Consider the following 17,727-nt stretch of genomic DNA (forward strand, 5'->3'; position numbering starts at 1 on the left):
ATCCCCTTCAGGCACTAAATCATTCTGTCCATTGCAAATTTAGTTTCATATTTTTGTACTTTCAGAATCGTGAAAAGCATACAGCTGCTGAAGGGACCAAGAATCTTCAGAATGTTGACTTTATGCAAGAACTCTCTGCAGGAAAGTCAGATACGAGAACCCCAACTATTTCATGTCTAACATACTTGGCAAGGCACCCACCCAGCCACTTGACATATATGCTGGATGTTGAACACTGCTAAGAACAGTAGAACTGAAACCGCCACATGATGACATACTAATAGCGAAAGCAAACAGCCAGCCATTTACGTTCCTCATCTTAACAAGAAAAGCTTCAAGCTGTACAGAACACAATTTAAATATCACTTTTATCAGTGCTTCTGCTTTTAATATACTATTTTGACATGCACAATCATTAGGATCAAATAAGTAGTTAGCAAACTACAGAAACTTTGGAGGTTGTGTGCACGTGCATGATCAAAATGAAGTTTTAAAAAGCAATCTTGCAAGCCTTTTTGTACCCGTGTATACCTTTGAGACGGAACTGGAAAAGTGTGTAATCAGCAATGGAAGATCAAAAGAAACACTTTATCTCTAATAGGAGTGGTTACATCCAATGGAGCCCCTATTTACGAAATAATGTTGCAATGAAGCTTGTTCATAATAATTACAAAGAGAACACAAGAGTCCTATGTCCATGTATGGTGCCAAACAATAACAACTGCTGAATGCCATGCCTGAACTAAATTAGAGCGCAAATGATCAGATTTTAGTCTGAAAGTGTGGCTATCTGAGCAACAAAGCATGATTTACTACATTATCTCCAGTAGAGCCATAATGACAGTCACATTTTGCTCAAGGTTCGTATTTGACTGCACACAGTTGACAATGTGAAGCATTAAAAAACACTATTAAAAAAAGTATTCAGGTTTGCAAAGAGTGGCTATCCAAGTTGGGGACCAAATCAAAAGTCATTCACACAGCCTGCTCTCAAACGTTTTTGATCTCAATTAAATATTCATCCAAGACACATAAAGTGACAAAAGAAATCCATAAAAGGATTACTGACAAATTCTTACCTTGTCAGTTGCAAGGTTAAAGTGAAGTGTTTGTGCTGAAAAGCCGCACCCGCTTCTTGTCAACATCCAGAAGAGCAGAAACCACCACTACATGATGCCACTTATACCTGCTTTTGCACATGCACAAGTATGTTCGTCTCTTTGTCAGCGCAAAATGCTGTTCGCAAGTTCAGTGATAAGAGAATGTCGGCACAGACATGAATGGTGCTTCAAAAACACACAAAGAGACTGTATTCATATGTAGAAGTGCAATTTTCAAGAGTTCAAAAAGAGCAAAGTGACCACAGTGTAAGAAACGATTTAACAAGAAATAAACACTGCCCGTATACGTTAGTGCAGGGATAATTCAAACAGTTCTAAAACCCAAAGCCTTAATTACAAGGGCCTTGACAAAGAAAAGATACCGTATTTACTCGATTCTAAGCACCCCCTTTTTCTCACGATCGCGATGCCCAAAGTGAAGGGGGTGCTTAGATTCTAAATATCTAGAATGACCCCCCCTCCCTCTTTTCGCTGCGACATCACGACGAGACGGGTGCGAGAAATAACATTTTATTTTGCGAGAATTCAAAAGAAAAATCGGTGCAGACAGTGAAGCCACCACTAACACTGCCACTCGAGTTCGTCACACCGCTTGAACCGCCGCTCTCGGTATCCCACAGCAGGTCGTCTTCCGTTCCGTCGAAGCAGCTCGTGACCGAGCACTTCTTAAATGATTTGACCACAACGTCCACTTACACCCGCTTCCACGCGTCCGAAATCCACTTTGCGATGGTTGATGGGGACGCTTTCTGCAGCTTTCCCGTCGGCGTCTTCTTCCAGTCAGGGTTTCGCACCCATGCTTCGTACTCCTGTAGGAGATTGGCTTTGAAGGGCTTGTTGACTGAAACGTAGAGGCATGCGGGCGTCACGAGCCCACACGCCTCTGCAGTCCCGCTGTACGGCGAGATCGCGCTGCAGACGCCGTTCCACCTCAGGACTCCGACGGCTCCGGCTCGATGACAGAGTGAGCACGCACGCTTGGCGGCCTTGGCTACACGCTCTTCCTATCAAATAGGGGGGTGCTTAGATTCGCATGCAAACTTCCTTCCCAATTTTTTCGCGAAAATAGAGGGGGGGAGCTTAGAATCGGGGGGTCTTAGAATCGCGAAAATACGGTAGATACTACATGCCCAGGGTAACACTTTTTTTTTTTTTGGTTTCTCATGCTGGCATGCCGTTGCTGTCGCATTAACATCAAACTTCACAAGCACAAGTGTCGACAGATGAAAAATGTTATGGAAAGACTTGTAGAAGGCAACTCAAACTAGTGTTAATTGGCCTGATGACAACCACAATGATAACAGTGCTGACAGCTATGACAAAAGCTATGAGGGTGGCACAGTAACAGTGAAAGTGCCACGTCCGACTTGCAGAATACCAAGAGAAGACAAAACTTTTACACCGATAGCATCCACAGCTTCAACATCCAACAACTGCCGTTACCGTTTACTTTGTCGTCAGTTTGGCTGTTTGTAGATTCTCATTGTATGAGTACAGCTGTCTAATGGCTATCCGCTGTGAGAAACCAGTTTTTCCAAGATACTGATGGTTTCCCATACCGCTACCAGAAGAGCTAGAATTGAAAACGAACTCTCAAAGCTCTCGCAATTTACTAGGTGCCACAGGTAGCACTGGCTAGTCTGAAAAGGTCTATTAGTACCTGCCACGAAAACGACGCTTTCTCGGCGAAAACCTCATTTTGAAAAATGTGCTTCACCTACTCATTTCAGTATATCTTTAGCCAGAAATGTCTGTACATTACCCATAATTCATTCATTCATTCATTCATTCATTCATTCATTCATTCATTCATCCAAACTTTGAATGAAATTCTTGGGTTCTATGTGCCAGAGTCTCAATCTTGTAATGAGACATGCCATAATGGAGGATTATGGATTAATTTTGACCATCTGGGGTTCTCTAACACGTATCTCAATCTAAGTACACAAGCGTTTTTGCATTTCGGCACCATCAAAATGTGGCCACCACAGCCAGGATCAAAACCACAACCTTGAGTTCGGAACTGGAACACCATAGCCACATGGCTACTACGGTGGGTCATCCATTCATTCATTCACTCATTCATAATGTGACCCATTTTAATTGTAGCAGAAATTGGATACCAACAAAATAAACATGGAGAATATGGACAAGGAAATTAAGTGAACTATACTGAGACATATCATGTGCGACAGTATACATATTAATTCAAGGCCAACAGATAAATTACATATGACACCTTTCTAACACAAAGACAGCAAACACTAGTGCACCTCCTGTACCGTCTGTGAACTCCAGATGATTATGAGGAAACTGTGCCTGTTAACACATGGGAAAGAAAGCTATATCTGAATGTATTGGGGCATGAATGAAAAGGCGAAGTGTTCACATCATCGTGGCTTCTAGTGAATTATTGGTGAGTGGTTGTAATGCAAGTAGCACCCAAAAAGTGACAAAAAGTTTATAGAGCAATATAGGAGTTTTAAGTTACAAACAAACAATTTGGGGCAGAAACAGAGGCTTTTGTTTGCAGAAAGCTGCTGTGATAGAGAAACCCTAGTCCGAACAATGATGAAACTAATTGCTTCTCATTGTAATGCCTCATCATATCTATTTCATACCATTTGCATGGACTGAAGTGGCATCAAAGTGACTTCACCAAAGCAGTTGTCTGTAGCGATACATTTCACTCAAAAGGAAAACTACAACAACACTTTGACTACAACAGAGCAAACTTTGACGCAATCAATACTGAACTCCATGCATTCATAGACATCTTCTTGCATAACTTCGACAATAATTCAGTGCACGCTAATTGGGACGCATTCGAAACTAAAGCGCACGAACTAATAAAAAAACACATTCCAAAGCAAGTCATCACCACCTATTCGCAGGCACCATGGTATAACATTCATTTAAAACGGCTATCCTACAAGAAAAAACGTCTTTATCGCGCAGCCAGGCTCTCACCTTCTAATTTACGTTGGGATGCGCACAAGGCTGCATCTGACGCTTATCTTGCAGCCATTAGAGACGCCAGAGAAAACTATTTATCTACTGTGCTTCCGTCGATGCTAGCCTCTAACGTAAAGAAATTTTGGCGCACCATTAACCCTCCACCACACGACACTATCACCTTACATGATTCTTCTGACGAACCCGTACCCAACAATCTTTGTGCGACCCTTCTTAATCAAACATTTGTACAGAATTTTTCCTCTGCTTCCTCAAATGAATTACCCCTGACACAAGCGTTCAACTACGTAGCTATGCCTTCAGTACGAATCGACGTATCTGGTGTCGCTAAGCTTATCTACGGGTTAAACAACTCGTCCTCTCCGGGCTTCGACGGTATTAACACCAAATTTTTGAAAAACACCAGTACCTACTGCTCTACTATATTAACAAAAATATTCCAACAATCCTTGGACACGGGTACGCTCCCCGAAAAATGGAAAATAGGAAAGGTGATTCCAATCTTCAAATCAGGCAATAAAAACTTTCCTTGTAATTATTGCCCTATTTCTCTCACCAGTAACTGTTGTAAAATACTAGAACACGTAATCTACACTAACTTGGTTAACTTTCTGGAATCAAACACATTTTTAGCGCGACTCAACACGGCTTTCGCAAAACATATTCATGTGAAACGCAACTTATGTGCTTTACTCACGCGTTGCACCAAATCTTAGATCGATCATCTCATGCCGTTTGCTTATTCTTAGATTTTTCAAAAGCGTTTGACAAGGTCTCACATAGATTACTGCTTCATAAACTAAATCAACTAAATTTAGACACTGGTTTGTTAAAATGGATTGAATTTTTTCTTACACATCGTTCACAGTTTGTTGTCGCGAATCAGTGCTGCTCGGCTTTTAGTCACATTTCTTCAGGGGTTCCGCAGGGATCGGTTCTTGGACCGCTTTTGTTTCTTATCTATATCAATGATTTGGCGCCTCTCTTAAAATCTAACGTTCGTTTATTTGCTGACGACTGTGTTATCTTTCGCGAAATAAGAACTGTTAATGACACTACCCACTTACAGTCCGATCTAGATGCGGTTGCTACTTGGTCCAAAACGTGGCTCATGGAACTTAACACTAGCAAATGTAAAACAATGCACATTTCCCGCACTAAGACCTCCATATCTCCTTTTTACCTTAACAATGTTCAATTATAATCAGTCATCTCGTACAAATACCTTGGCATTCACATTACCACTAACTTAACCTGGAACATTCATATTGAACATATAGTTAGCAACGCAAACCGCATGTTAGGTTACCTACGTCGTAACTTTCTTAGAGCGCCATCGTCACTTAAACTATTGCTGTATAAAACACTAATACGTTCCAAGCTGGAATACGCATGCTCGATATGGGATCCAAGTCAGGACAAGCTTGTAACGGCACTAGAACTTGTTCAAAATAACTCCGTTAGGTTTATCTTGTGCAACTACAATAGAACTGCTAGTATTACTGCCATGAAGTCTAATCTTGCTCTCCCATCCCTGTCTGCGCGCTGCCAAATTTCCAGACTAACTCTTTTTCATAAGTTGTACTATCATCCTGTTTTGCGCGACCAATTTATCTCTAGGCCTCATTACCGATCCCATCGCATCGATCACAGCCACAAAGTTGGTATTGACATTTGCAACACTAAGCATTTCTTTCACTCCTTTTTGCCCAGGACTAGTCGCGATTGGAATCACCTTCCTTCTGATGCTGTATCTATCATTGATAACCATCACTTCCGAAATCTTCTAGACAACTATGTATAAATAAGGTTTTTTTTTTTTCATGTTATTGTGCTAATATTTTACGTAATTTTTCCAATGATATAGCTAACATTGTATAATGAGCGAATATTGTATTTTGTACATTTTGCTTGTATATTAACACCACTCCCCTCTGTAATGCCTTTGGCCCTGAGGGTATCATAAATAAATAAATAAATAAATAAATAAAAGGTTCTCTAGGTAAGAAGAATGTTCAAATTACCCTAAGCTTGATGTTCATGGTCTATTCCTTGCCACCACTGCATAGAAATGGCAAAAATAAGTTGCCTATGTGTTTGCCATGTCTGAAGGGGCTAATAATAAACCACCGACCATTTTTCTAAATAGACTTTACCAGTCTTAATTATTTTAGCACTGCTCTTTGATTACCCTTTAAGCACCGGTTACTCAGTTAAGTGAGACAAACTGTGAGCAAACAAAACCTGGAAACCCAAGATAATAAACACAGATTACTTAGATTGGTTAAATTTTGGGAGTGATATAGAGTAATATAAAGTGCCCAGTGCCTTCGAAAATTCATGTATATGTCATTGATCAGATTTTTTTTTACTCCAGATTATGCGAAACATCCCGCACAACTTCGTTACTAGAGTCGCTATACAAAATCTGTACGTAAACCTGTGTCAAGAGGCTGTAGAGTTTCTCAATAATAGGTTTGTGAGTGATGTCCTCAAGAATCTTAAGGTGACATCGCATTAAAAGCAAAAGACCTGTAATTTGACAAATAATTCTTTATCTCATGACTTGTATAAGGGGGAAACTTAAGTCTTCTTCACGTAAGAACCATACAATGGTAAAATTATTTCTGACCCATAACAGGAGACACCAACGTGTCTAGAAAAGTATCGAACTAAAATGTTCCAGTATTCCATCACTACTAGAGCATTCAGTCAAGAAGACTTAAAATGTAATCTAATTTACTCAGTGAGCTATCAACAGCAGATCCTGTTAATTTTAATGCACAAGTTCTTTACATTAACTTTAACAGTTAAGAGTTGCACACAATCATGCAAATACTGCTGCACAAACACAAAAATTCTGAACAGAACTCTAGTGGCCAAGAGCACCGAATGAGCAAGCACGTGAACCAACCAAAGCGTCTCAAACCTAACAAGCCAGCTGTACCCGAAAACTGACATTTGAAAAGCAAGGAATGCCTGTTTTCACAATTCCAAAATCTTTACCTCTTTTTGCAACTCAACAGTACCAAAAGTATATTCAGGTACCAACGTTTACCACTAAGAGTCAGATCCCTGAACTTCCTTGCACATTCCTTGAAGTGCAGGTACCTATTAGTATGACATGCCTTCTGCTATCAGTGTGCATGCGACAAATCAGGTCAGCTCATGGGCTTTTTAGAATAAAAAAATAGGCATGTAATGGGTTTGTCTCATGAAATGTCGAAAGAATATGGTACTTTTTTTTGCGTCTGTGTGTATATCCTCTCTGCCTGAAACTCCGCCAGCCGAAAACGACAGCAATTGCAGACCACTGTAATGACAAGAACACCCGCACACTGCTTGTTCAGTGCTTGCCGCGCTACCCGGCTTTCACAAATAAACCACGGGCACTCCCGACACAATCCTACGCTCCTTTTTTGCTTCCCCCTTTCCGCGCAGCGCACAGCGCGCCGCCTTGAAACCTGCGCTCGCATCCAAGGTCGCGATGATCGCACGTGTTTGCAGGCAACAGCCAAGCGAGGCGCGGAGGCAAGCGCTAGTTCCGCCTCCGCCGAGCACGTAAGGTATGCGTGCGTTGTTTGTACACTACCTTCTCTCTCGCTACACCCCCTCTCGTCAGCGTCCCTTTCCATTTCATTTGGCAATGTTTGCAGCGCTGACGATCGCCTCGTGCGTCACCCATTTCGCACCATCGCAACGTCCCCTAGAGACTCGACAATCATTGGTTCGCACAGTCGCGCGATTTCGGCGGCGCTAGCGCGCGCCAAGAACGTTCTCGTTCGTTGCCACGGCGTTCGCGTCCTCCTCGCGCTCTTCAACTTGCAGCCTTCTCTAACCTTTGCTTTGCACAACGTGCGTCGAACAGTGCTTGCCACGCGGAGTACACACAAACGGCATCTTCGCGAAAAGAGCGCACACAAGTGTTGCGTCGCGCGCACGCCCGCGTGCGTAGGTACACACACACGTATGAAGGACGCACGTGCAACGGTTCGCATCGCATCGCAAACGGGCGCCGCACGGTCCGCGCACATCGACAGTCGAAACCCCGGCTTCTCCGACGCCGTTGCACAGCGCGAAGCCAGCAGTCGTTATTTTTACCGTTCTTCTTTTTGTTTTGTTTTTTTAAATCGCCTGCGCCCTGGCCGGGGCAGTGAAGGAGGGAAAAAAAAAGGAGCGACATAAAAAGCTTCAAAAAACAACGCGGAGGGAGGGGATTAAAAAGCAAGAGCGAGAGAGAAAGATGTGAGCGCTGCGATGATCAATACACGTTACCTTTCCGGGGTCGTCCTTTGACCGAGGTACCTTGTGAAAGCACTTGTTCAGCGACAGATTGTGGCGGATAGAGTTCTGCAGGGAGGCACAAAAAAAAAGGAGAATATACTAAATAAAGACCGAGTTAGCGCCAGCGGCTCAAGGCAATGCGCCGCCGCGGCGGCGGAAGCTCGACGTCAAGGACCCTCGACGTCGGCGTCGTCAGCAGCGCGCCCGAACGACGAGCGCGCCGCCGCCAACACGCGCCGCGCGCGGACATCGACACGGGAGAGCCCCAACGTTTGTAAACACAAAGGTCAGACAACTATCACTGGAGAGATGGTTGCGCGGGTACGACAACAAACGCGAAGTTGCGGTTGCACCCCGAGTCGCGACCCGGCGAGTCGCCGTCCTCGACTCGAGGTCGACACCGCACGAGCGCGTTTCGCGGCGCGGAAAAAACACAGACAACCAAAAGCACCAGCGATCGCGAAGCGCTTCATGCCGTGTGCCAAGGTCGGCGCCTGGAAACGACGCGCGCCCGTACCTCTCCCCTCGATCGTTTTTTTTTTTTTTCGACAGCGGGTAATACTGGGCGTGCGCGCTTTTCTACTCTGAGACCACGGCACGAAAACGCGATCGAGAGACCGAAACCAAGAGAGTTGACGTGCAGTCGACGAGCACCTACCTTCCATCCCGTGCCTGCCTCGCGGTAGAAGGGAAAGTTCGCGCAGATCCAAGTGTATATGTCGCTCAGCGTCATCTTCTTGGTGGGCGAACTGTTGATGGCGAAGGAGATGAGCGTTGAGTAACTGTAGGGCGGCTTTCGCTTAAGGCCACCGGAGCCGTCGTCCGCCTGACCGCCCCGCGAGATGTGCGTCGCGGCGGCGGCCACCGTCCCATCGCCAGCCAGCGGGTGATGCGGCGGCGGCGGCGGCTGCTGCTGAAGCGGCCGTCGCGGATTATCCCGTTGAGCCGCGCGAGGTGACCATTCCATGAGCACACGCTCTTCTGCGGCCGTGGCTGTCGCCCGGCGCTCTTATCGTGGACGGAATCGAGGCGCCGACGCACTCCTAACTAGATGCCACTACTGGCTCTAAGGGGCATCGCTACGAGTTTCGTACTTAACACGCTGCCATCTTGACGCTGGTCTCAGATCCCTGCTAGGCCTGGCTCTGGAGCCCGTAAAACACAGCGCTTTGCGCTACGCGTTGAGTGGCGCTGACGTAGAGCTAGAATTTCCGGGCCAGCCTGCGGCGCCACCGCCGATTTTAGACGATGCGTAACGTTTGCAGCAGCTGCGAGCCGCGCTGCGCCTTTGCTAAATGTTCATTTGTAATTTGATCGTTTAAAATATAAAATGGAAAGGGCTTTGGTTTCGTCACAGTCAGTATGAGTAGGGTGGCTTCGGGAAACAGTGGTAAACTAGAAAAACAAATGCTAATGCAGCCAGAATAAATCCACAGGTTAGTACACATTAAAGTTTTTTTTCACTTCATTCGAACATATGTTTCCCACGTTATGATAAGCGTAATTGTTTGCGGGCATATCCGAAGGTCACAACATAATGATTCACTCACGGGGGACGCAGGGTGCTTCGCCCCGCTCCCTCAGATTATGGTGGCTAGATACTCAGCTGAACATCTGAGTATCTAGCCAATGTGTAATCGCTCCCCTACGGAAGGGGGGGGGGGGGGAGGTGTAGGAAGCCAGGCCGCAAACCGGCAGCCCTAGTTACTGGTTGTTACAGAGGAAAATGTTACAAGGAGATTCTTCTTGTACAAAAGAATTAACCATTTGCAAAAAAAAAAAAAAGTCGCAGTTTCGTCAGAAATGCGAAGCACCGTTTGTGATATAGCAAATTAGCAGATAGTTTACGAACTAAGGATTTATAGTTTTATCGGCCCTATAAACTTGTAAACCTTCGCTTACTAACTAAATTAACAATGACAATGTGTAAGCGCGACTGCAGGAACGAGGACGTGTGTATAGAAAGAAACAGACACACAGAGACAGCGCTGTTTCTATGTGTCTGTTTCTTTTTACGTCCTCATTCAGTCGCGCTTACGCATTCTATCATGGATTCAAACCAACTAGCCCGCCAACGTGTTTTAACTAAATTAACAAGCACGGTGTCACGCGCGAACAGGTAAACATGAACACTACTCGCTCGATGAGCGCGGAAACTCACTGTCAAAATGCTGGGGTGAGGAATCGCGGCAGCAGCAGCGATCGAATTGACCTTCGTGAATCTCTCGCTTCAACGCGAACGAAACGTCGAAAGCACAGATCATACGAAGCAATACTCGCGGACAACTTTCTGTGGCTGTGAAGTGAAAGCTACGGGGCGCATGGCTGCTGCACATGTGTTACTGCACCGAGTAGAGCTGACTGTGTTGACAGTAGAGATTTTGGTTGCTTGGAACAGACGCTGAATCGACGCAGCTTCCACGTGCGACGGTTTCGCGTTTGCCCCGACACGGAAGAGAAAAGCTGCAAAATAAGTAAACTTTTACACTCGGTAGTGTGTTCGGTCTTATTTAACTGTTGCTAATAAGGTTTTTATGTTTTCTCTTCCTCAGCCTAACACCGCGTGGATTAAAACGCGGGACTCTTTTCAGAAGCGCTCTCACTTGTGCGCGCTTTGCCTCCGTAGCTTTCCCTTCATTCGCAACTATTTTTTATACTAGAGTTACTGTATATGCTACCACAGGTAGTAGGTAGCATATACAGTAACTCTATTTTATACCGGCACTACGCGCACTCTGCAAACATCGCAGATCGTCTATGAGGCCCGCGCGCGCTGCTCTTTGGCCACGTCGCAGATCGCCTTCAACATACGTCCATAGAGAAAGAAAATCAACACGAGCGGTCACTCCCACAGAGCCCAGCGGCCGAATGGGGTTAATTGACTGTAGCGCTCCAAGCTGCCGGCATTAAATCCCTGAATCACACTTCCGGTTTCGATTTTGGGCGCGCGCGTTTTGAACGCTAGCTGGAACGCGTCACGTCGGCTGCGCTGATCGGCAAGGCTTTTTGCTTCTATTGCTCAACCGCGCGAGGTATTGGCGCGGAATCGTTTTAGTATTATGTAAAAATGATTGGGAACAATATTTACAAGCCTCCATCGAATATGTGCCACGCGCGATTTCGTGAAGACGCAAGACGCCTTGTGAAATTAGGAAATGTTTATTTTGCTCTATATAAATGTTCGTTCCGGGTTTTTTGTGCATTCATCCAACGTTATGGCAGCAGGTAAGCAGCAGCAGTTCGCGTAAGAAGCTCCACCGGACGACGTCAGCTGAAAAAAGTAAATTACAAGCATGCATAATTTTGGTATTAACACCTTATGCATAGGACTAATGCGTCTAGAGGGGAAACGCGCGAAAGTGGCGAATGGGCAGCATTACAAACAAAAGCGATTCGCTTTTACATACATGGCGTAGAAAATACCCGACTCATCCCAAATGATACCATGCATATCACGGGAACATTCAATTTCTAAGCATTCCCCCATTCGCGGGCCTTAACTCTTGCACTTTAAGAGCACGAATACACTGGTGACTGCGCGTTTCTAAAAGAACTTGGCTTCAACCGACGCGATAGTACGCTACGTACACAGATGTGGCCACAACACAGGCTTTCAACCTGGCTATGGTGTTGGGCTGCTGAGCACGAGGTCGCGGGATCGAATCCCGGCCACGGCGGCCGCATTTCGATGGGGGCGAAATGCGAAAACACCCGTGTACTTAGATTTAGGTGAACGTTAAAGAACCCCAGGTGGTCCAAATTTCCGGAGTCCCCCACTACGGCGTGCCTCATAATCAGAAAGTGGTTTTGGCACGTAAAACCCCATAATTACAATTACAGGCTTTCAACCAGACCATGCTAGACGCTCGCAGAATTCCTTCTACTGCACTCAAGGCAAATGTGCGTGCAAAGCTTGCTTTCCGTCGTTCAGAAGACAGAATTTTCGAGTTTCAAGTTCCTGGTGTTTGAGCTCATTAGCGTTATCTTTTGTGCGTTTTGACGGCGCAAGCAACACACTCCCGTGTTATCACTCTTGGCGACCTCTCGTCGCGTTTTCGACAAGCGTGAGTACCGAAAGAAGGTATATATTGTTGTGGGGCCATAAAAAGCGCCACAAACTTGTCCCGCTAAGATTCAGTACACGCCAAACTATCTTTGTCACCACGGCCGAGTTGCTTTTCGCTGCGTCACGACAGGCGCGGCGAGTGTGCCTCAAAATTATTCCAAAATGTGACGCAATTACAATCATGATTGGGGTTTAGAGAATGCGTGACGAACTTGTCCCAGTAAGATTCACTACACGCGAAAAAACTGCGTCACACGCGTCCGAGCTGCTTTTCGCTACCTGTATCACAACGCCAGGCGCGGCGAGCGTGTCTCAAAAGTATCCCATAAAGTAACGAAATGAATTATAATGGTACTCGGGATCAGAGAAAGCATCATGAACTTCCAGTAAAACACGTTGTGGGGCTAGTTGGTGCATAGCTTTCAATAGATCAAGCGCCAACAGAGACGGCACACCAGGAAGGAACAAAGACAGGACAAGGCGCTATACTTGCAACTGTTTATTGAAGTCGAACGTGGCTGATTACCATGCCATGGGGAGAGGGGGACGAAAAAAGAGGAACACTGATTATGTGAACACGCACGTGCGAGTACACTGAAGATATATACAGAGGGAATCGCGATTAATCAAAATCTAAAACTTATCTAAAAACATGCTTTCATTTGTGTAAGTATTCAGAGACGGGGTGCTGACAGTCTGGTTGGCCTCCAACAATTCACGCACCACAGAATCTTTGGGAAGACCTTGGACTACAGAAGCTCGCTAATGGTGTCCAGAAATGTAAGGAAAACCGTTCAAATGTATTCTTTACTGCAAAAACGCACAAAGATGATATACCGTTCAGCTGTATTGTGAGTGAAAGAGGTTCCTGGCAAAACAACGTTAGTGCTTACCTTCTAAAGCAGCCTAACACGTTGGTTATAGATGACCCACTCATGGTAAAGAATAGCCTTGACATCATAGATTTTTTACGTGAGACCAAATCGCTAGGATGCTTGTCTTCAATAGATGTTGTTGATCTTTTTTACTCTATTCCGCAAAAAGAATTGTTAGCTGCCGTCCTGAGATGCATTGAGATGAACAGGCAGGTATCCTTTCAGAATACTGCAGTAATTTCTGTGGATAACCTCCTGGAGTTTTATTTGTGTTCAACAGCTGTTTGTTTTCAAGGGCAGTTTTATGTGCAAAAGAAATGAATTTGTATTGGCTCGTGCGTGGCTCCCGTACTTTGCAACATTTTTCTTGCGGGCATCGACAAAGCGTTATCCAAGGTGTTTGACGGAGGCAAGTGCTCAAGGTTTTTAGGTATGTTGATGATTTTTTAAATTTTACTGATGGAACGATCTCCCATGACTTACTCGCATACTGTGCAGGGCATTTTATCTGATTTTAAACATCAAGGCAAAGGCTTAGATTTTACTTTTGAACTAGCCAAGGATAACAGCTTGCAATTCTCAGATCTCGACATAACTGTTACTGACGAAGGTTCCTGCTGAATGTACCGAACCAGTCCCCGCAAGGAATTGTTGCCGTATGAGTCTACTCACTCCAAGACTGTTAAACGTGCCAATGCCACTAGGTGCCTCGAATCCGCCTTGAAAAAATCGTGCTGTCATAAGGCACAAGCAAGCTTTCACAAACAGTTTTTGAAGTTGGGGTAAGCTGGCTTTCCTTGTTCGATTTTAAGCGCAGTTTCGGAGGCGTTATTGAAAAAGGTGAAAGAAGAAAGAAAACAAAGTGAACAAGGTCACACATCCGAAAGGAAAGCTAAACCAATTGTGATACCGTATTCTCATAAAGTGGCACATAATCTTAAACACGTCGCTGTGAAATACAAAATTCCTGTGTTTTCTTCCGCGCCCCGAAAACTTGCTACTTTGTGCCGCCTGATTGGTTCTGGTGATTCTAAGCAAGTAGAGCGTTCTATTAAACATACGAATCCTTTTGTTAAGTGTGAAGAAGGGGTCGTATACCGCATACCGCTGAAGTGTGGGAAGGAGTATTTCGGCCAAAGTGGCCGATGTATTAACGAACGCCTGCGGGAGCATAAGCTTCCATTGAAAAATGGATATGGTTCAAACTTGCCGCTTCATTGCAAGGCCTGCGGGAATGAAAATTAACAAGTATGTGAAGCAAGGCTTCATGATACAACAGTCATGTTCAAAAGTAAAGATTCTGTGGCGCGTGTATTGTTGGAGGCCAACCAGATTAAGAAAAGAGGAAACGTCTGTGTCCAGCACCCCGTCTCTGAATATTTACACAAATGAAAGCATGTTTTTATATAAGTTTTAGATTTTGATTAATCACGATTCCCTTCCTATATATCTTCAGTGTTCTCGCACGTGCGCATTCACATAATCAGTGTTCCTTTTTTTCGTCCGCCTCTCCCCATGGCATGGTAATCAGCCACCTTCGACTTCAATAAACAGTTGCAAGTAGCGCCTTAATTCGCCTGTCTTTGTTCCTTCCTAGCGTACCGTCAGTGTTGGAGCTTCATCTATTGAAAGTCATGAACTTGTCCTAGTAAGGTACTGTACACGCGAAACTAACTGCACAGAGAAGAATAAAGAGTTAATGGAATGCATAAGCGCTGATATTAAGGGTGTCGGGAAGGAAGGAAGGAAGGAAGGAAAACTTTATTTGGTCCTGCAAGTAGTGATAATTAATCACTAAGCGGGCCGCTCCCACGTCGGGACCGGAAGGCCAAGCCTCACGGCCACATCGTGAGCCTGCTGGACAGCCCAGAATTGTTCATCCAGGTCCGGGCTGCGAAGTGCAGCCTCCCACCTGGACGCATCCTTGATCGCCGAGTCTTCAATTCTTTCGCAAGACCAGAGCATGTGTTCGAGCGAGGCTAAAGCACCACAATCTTGGCAATAAGGCTCTGTATATATACGTCTCTGGATAAAACATGTTCAGTCTCCGTGGGCAAGGATAAGTACCAGTCTGTAGTAAGCGTAATGTAAGTGCCTGAGCCCTGTTTAGTTTAGGATGCGGCAAACTGTAAACCCTGCGATTAAGAAGGTAATACTTCGTGATTTCATTGTATGTGGAAGGGGAGTCTCTATTCTCGGGGAGTACCGCCACGCCGTTGCGCGGGGCAGAGCGGAGGGTAAGATCTCGCGCTGCCTCATGAGCGGACTCACTGAGATTCGGAGGGGTTCCCTCGATCATCCCAAGGTGAGCAGGGAACCAACATAAGTAGTGTTGAGAGATCTCACATGTCTGCATAATTTTAAAAGCAACCTTAGCCACCGAGCCCTTCTCAAAGGCCCTAACGGCCGACTTTGAATCGCTATATACAAAAGGCCTGCGCCTGTCAACCAAGGCGAGCGCAATAGCCGCTTGCTCCGCGACCTCTGGCCTATCAGTCCGAACGGTAGCAGCGTTAACGAGACTGCCCTCATTGTCCACGACAACTATGGTAAATACCTTTCTCTGCTCGTTAAAAGAAGCATCGACGAAGCCAACCTTCTGATTCTCATCACGAATGAGTCTCAGTAGGCAAGCTCCCCTGGCCTTTCTTCTACCAACATTTCGCTCCGGATGCATATTCCTGGGAACAGGCTTGACGTGATACCGATTACGGACCTTCACGGGAATACCGACATGAAGCTGCGAAATCTTCTCCTGAGGAACACCTAACTCTCTCAGAATCTGCCGACCCGTGCTCGTCGTAGAGAGACGCACCATCTGCGTCCTCTCCTGAGCCTCAGCTATCTCATCCAAGGTATTATGAATTCCCAGCTGGAGAAGTCGGTCGGTGCTGGTGCACATTGGCACTCCCAACACTTTCTTCGTGATCTTCCTAATCTGCGTGTCAAGCTTCTCCTTTTCCGATGGTTTCCACTTGTGCATGGCCGCCACATAAGTAAAGTGACACAATACAAATGCGTGCATAAGTCTAATGAGACTATCCTCCTTGAACCCCGTCTGCCTGTTGGCCACCCTCTTCACTAGGCGTACCGCATTTTCTGTCTTGGCAATGATCTTCTGGATCGTCAGCGTGTTGGCGCCGTTCGACTCAATAATCATCCCCAGAACCCTGATCTTATCAACCCTAGGTAAGAGATCGCCATTTCTTGTACGAAGCTGAATGCTCAGCTGGTTCACGGGGATCCATCCCCTTGGCTTGCGTCCCCTTCTAGTGGGACTGTACAGCAACAGCTCCGACTTGGAGGGGGAGCACCTTAACCCCGTCGGGTCCAAATAATTCTCAATTACATCTACTGCCTCCTGCAGAACACTTTCGATATAGCCCTCACTACCACCGGGACACCATATGGTCACGTCATCTGCATACATGGTGTGCCTAATCCCCTCAATCTCCAAGAGCTTCTTGGTCAATCCGACCATGGCCAGATTGAACAATGTGGGCGAGATGACGGCCCCTTGAAGAGTGCCCCTGTCTCCAAGATTGAACATCTTTGACTCCAGCTCCGCAACCTTCAAGGTAGCCTTCCTGCCTGACAGGAAGGACCTGACATAGTCATGAAAGCGCGCGCCGAGGCCAAGATCCGAAATGGACTTAAGAATATAAGAATGCCGAACGTTGTCAAAAGCCTTCTCCAGGTCCAGCCCTAGGATGGCCTTAACGCCCCTTCCATCTCCATCAATGACCTGATGTTTGATGAGCTTCATTGCGTCTTGAGTCGACAGCCCGGCCCTAAAACCAATCATAGTGTGGGGGTAGACCTGGTTCTCCTCAAGGTACCTTGTAAGCCGATTAAGCACCGCATGCTCGGCTACCTTGCCCACACACGAAGTGAGCGAAATAGGCCTTAAGTTATCGATGCTCGGGACTTTGCCAGCCTTGGGAATCAGCGCCGTGAGAGCTGTCTTCCACTGCTCCGGAACCACCCCGTCTCTCCACATAGCGTTAACCTCCCCGGTAAGGTACTTGATTGACCTTTTGATGATTGATGCTTTTCTGACGGAGCAGGCCTACACGGGAGAGGACAACTTTTCCCTAGATGAGGACTTTTCTGTGGAAGAGGTACGCACGGTTTTGCATAACCTTAAGAGCAAGTCGGCTCCCGGAGCGGACGGGATTTCGAACAAGGGTGTCGGGAATAGTGCTGAAATTGTCCTATTAGGTGACATGAATGCCCACATACAGGATTTAGATGGCTATATCGACAACAACGGGAAGTCAATGCTAGACTTTTGTGAACAACATAACCTCGTTATCGTGAACACAGGGCCTAAATGTGAATGGCAGATCACGTGGGAAGCGGGAAATCGGCAATCGACCATTGATTACTGTCTGATGACAGAAGG

The 17,727-nt window shown here is 45.8% G+C and overlaps 1 protein-coding gene across 1 annotated transcript in view; it reads right to left on the bottom strand.

The window, feature by feature from the left end:
* LOC126540384 (uncharacterized) overlaps nt 1-9,507 on the bottom strand; it is a 72,738-nt gene extending 63,231 nt beyond the window's left edge. The window contains exons 1-2 of the mRNA XM_050187183.3: nt 9,040-9,507; nt 8,373-8,447 (exon numbers count right to left, since the gene is read on the bottom strand). Of these exons, the coding sequence (XP_050043140.1) occupies nt 8,373-8,447; nt 9,040-9,348 (384 nt within the window). The 5' untranslated portion in view covers nt 9,349-9,507. The remainder of the gene's footprint in view (nt 1-8,372; nt 8,448-9,039) is intronic.
* Nucleotides 9,508-17,727: the final 8,220 nt, after the last annotated feature.

Source organism: Dermacentor andersoni, chromosome 2, assembly GCF_023375885.2.
Source record: "Dermacentor andersoni chromosome 2, qqDerAnde1_hic_scaffold, whole genome shotgun sequence".
NCBI classification, from domain to species: Eukaryota; Metazoa; Arthropoda; class Arachnida; order Ixodida; family Ixodidae; genus Dermacentor; species Dermacentor andersoni.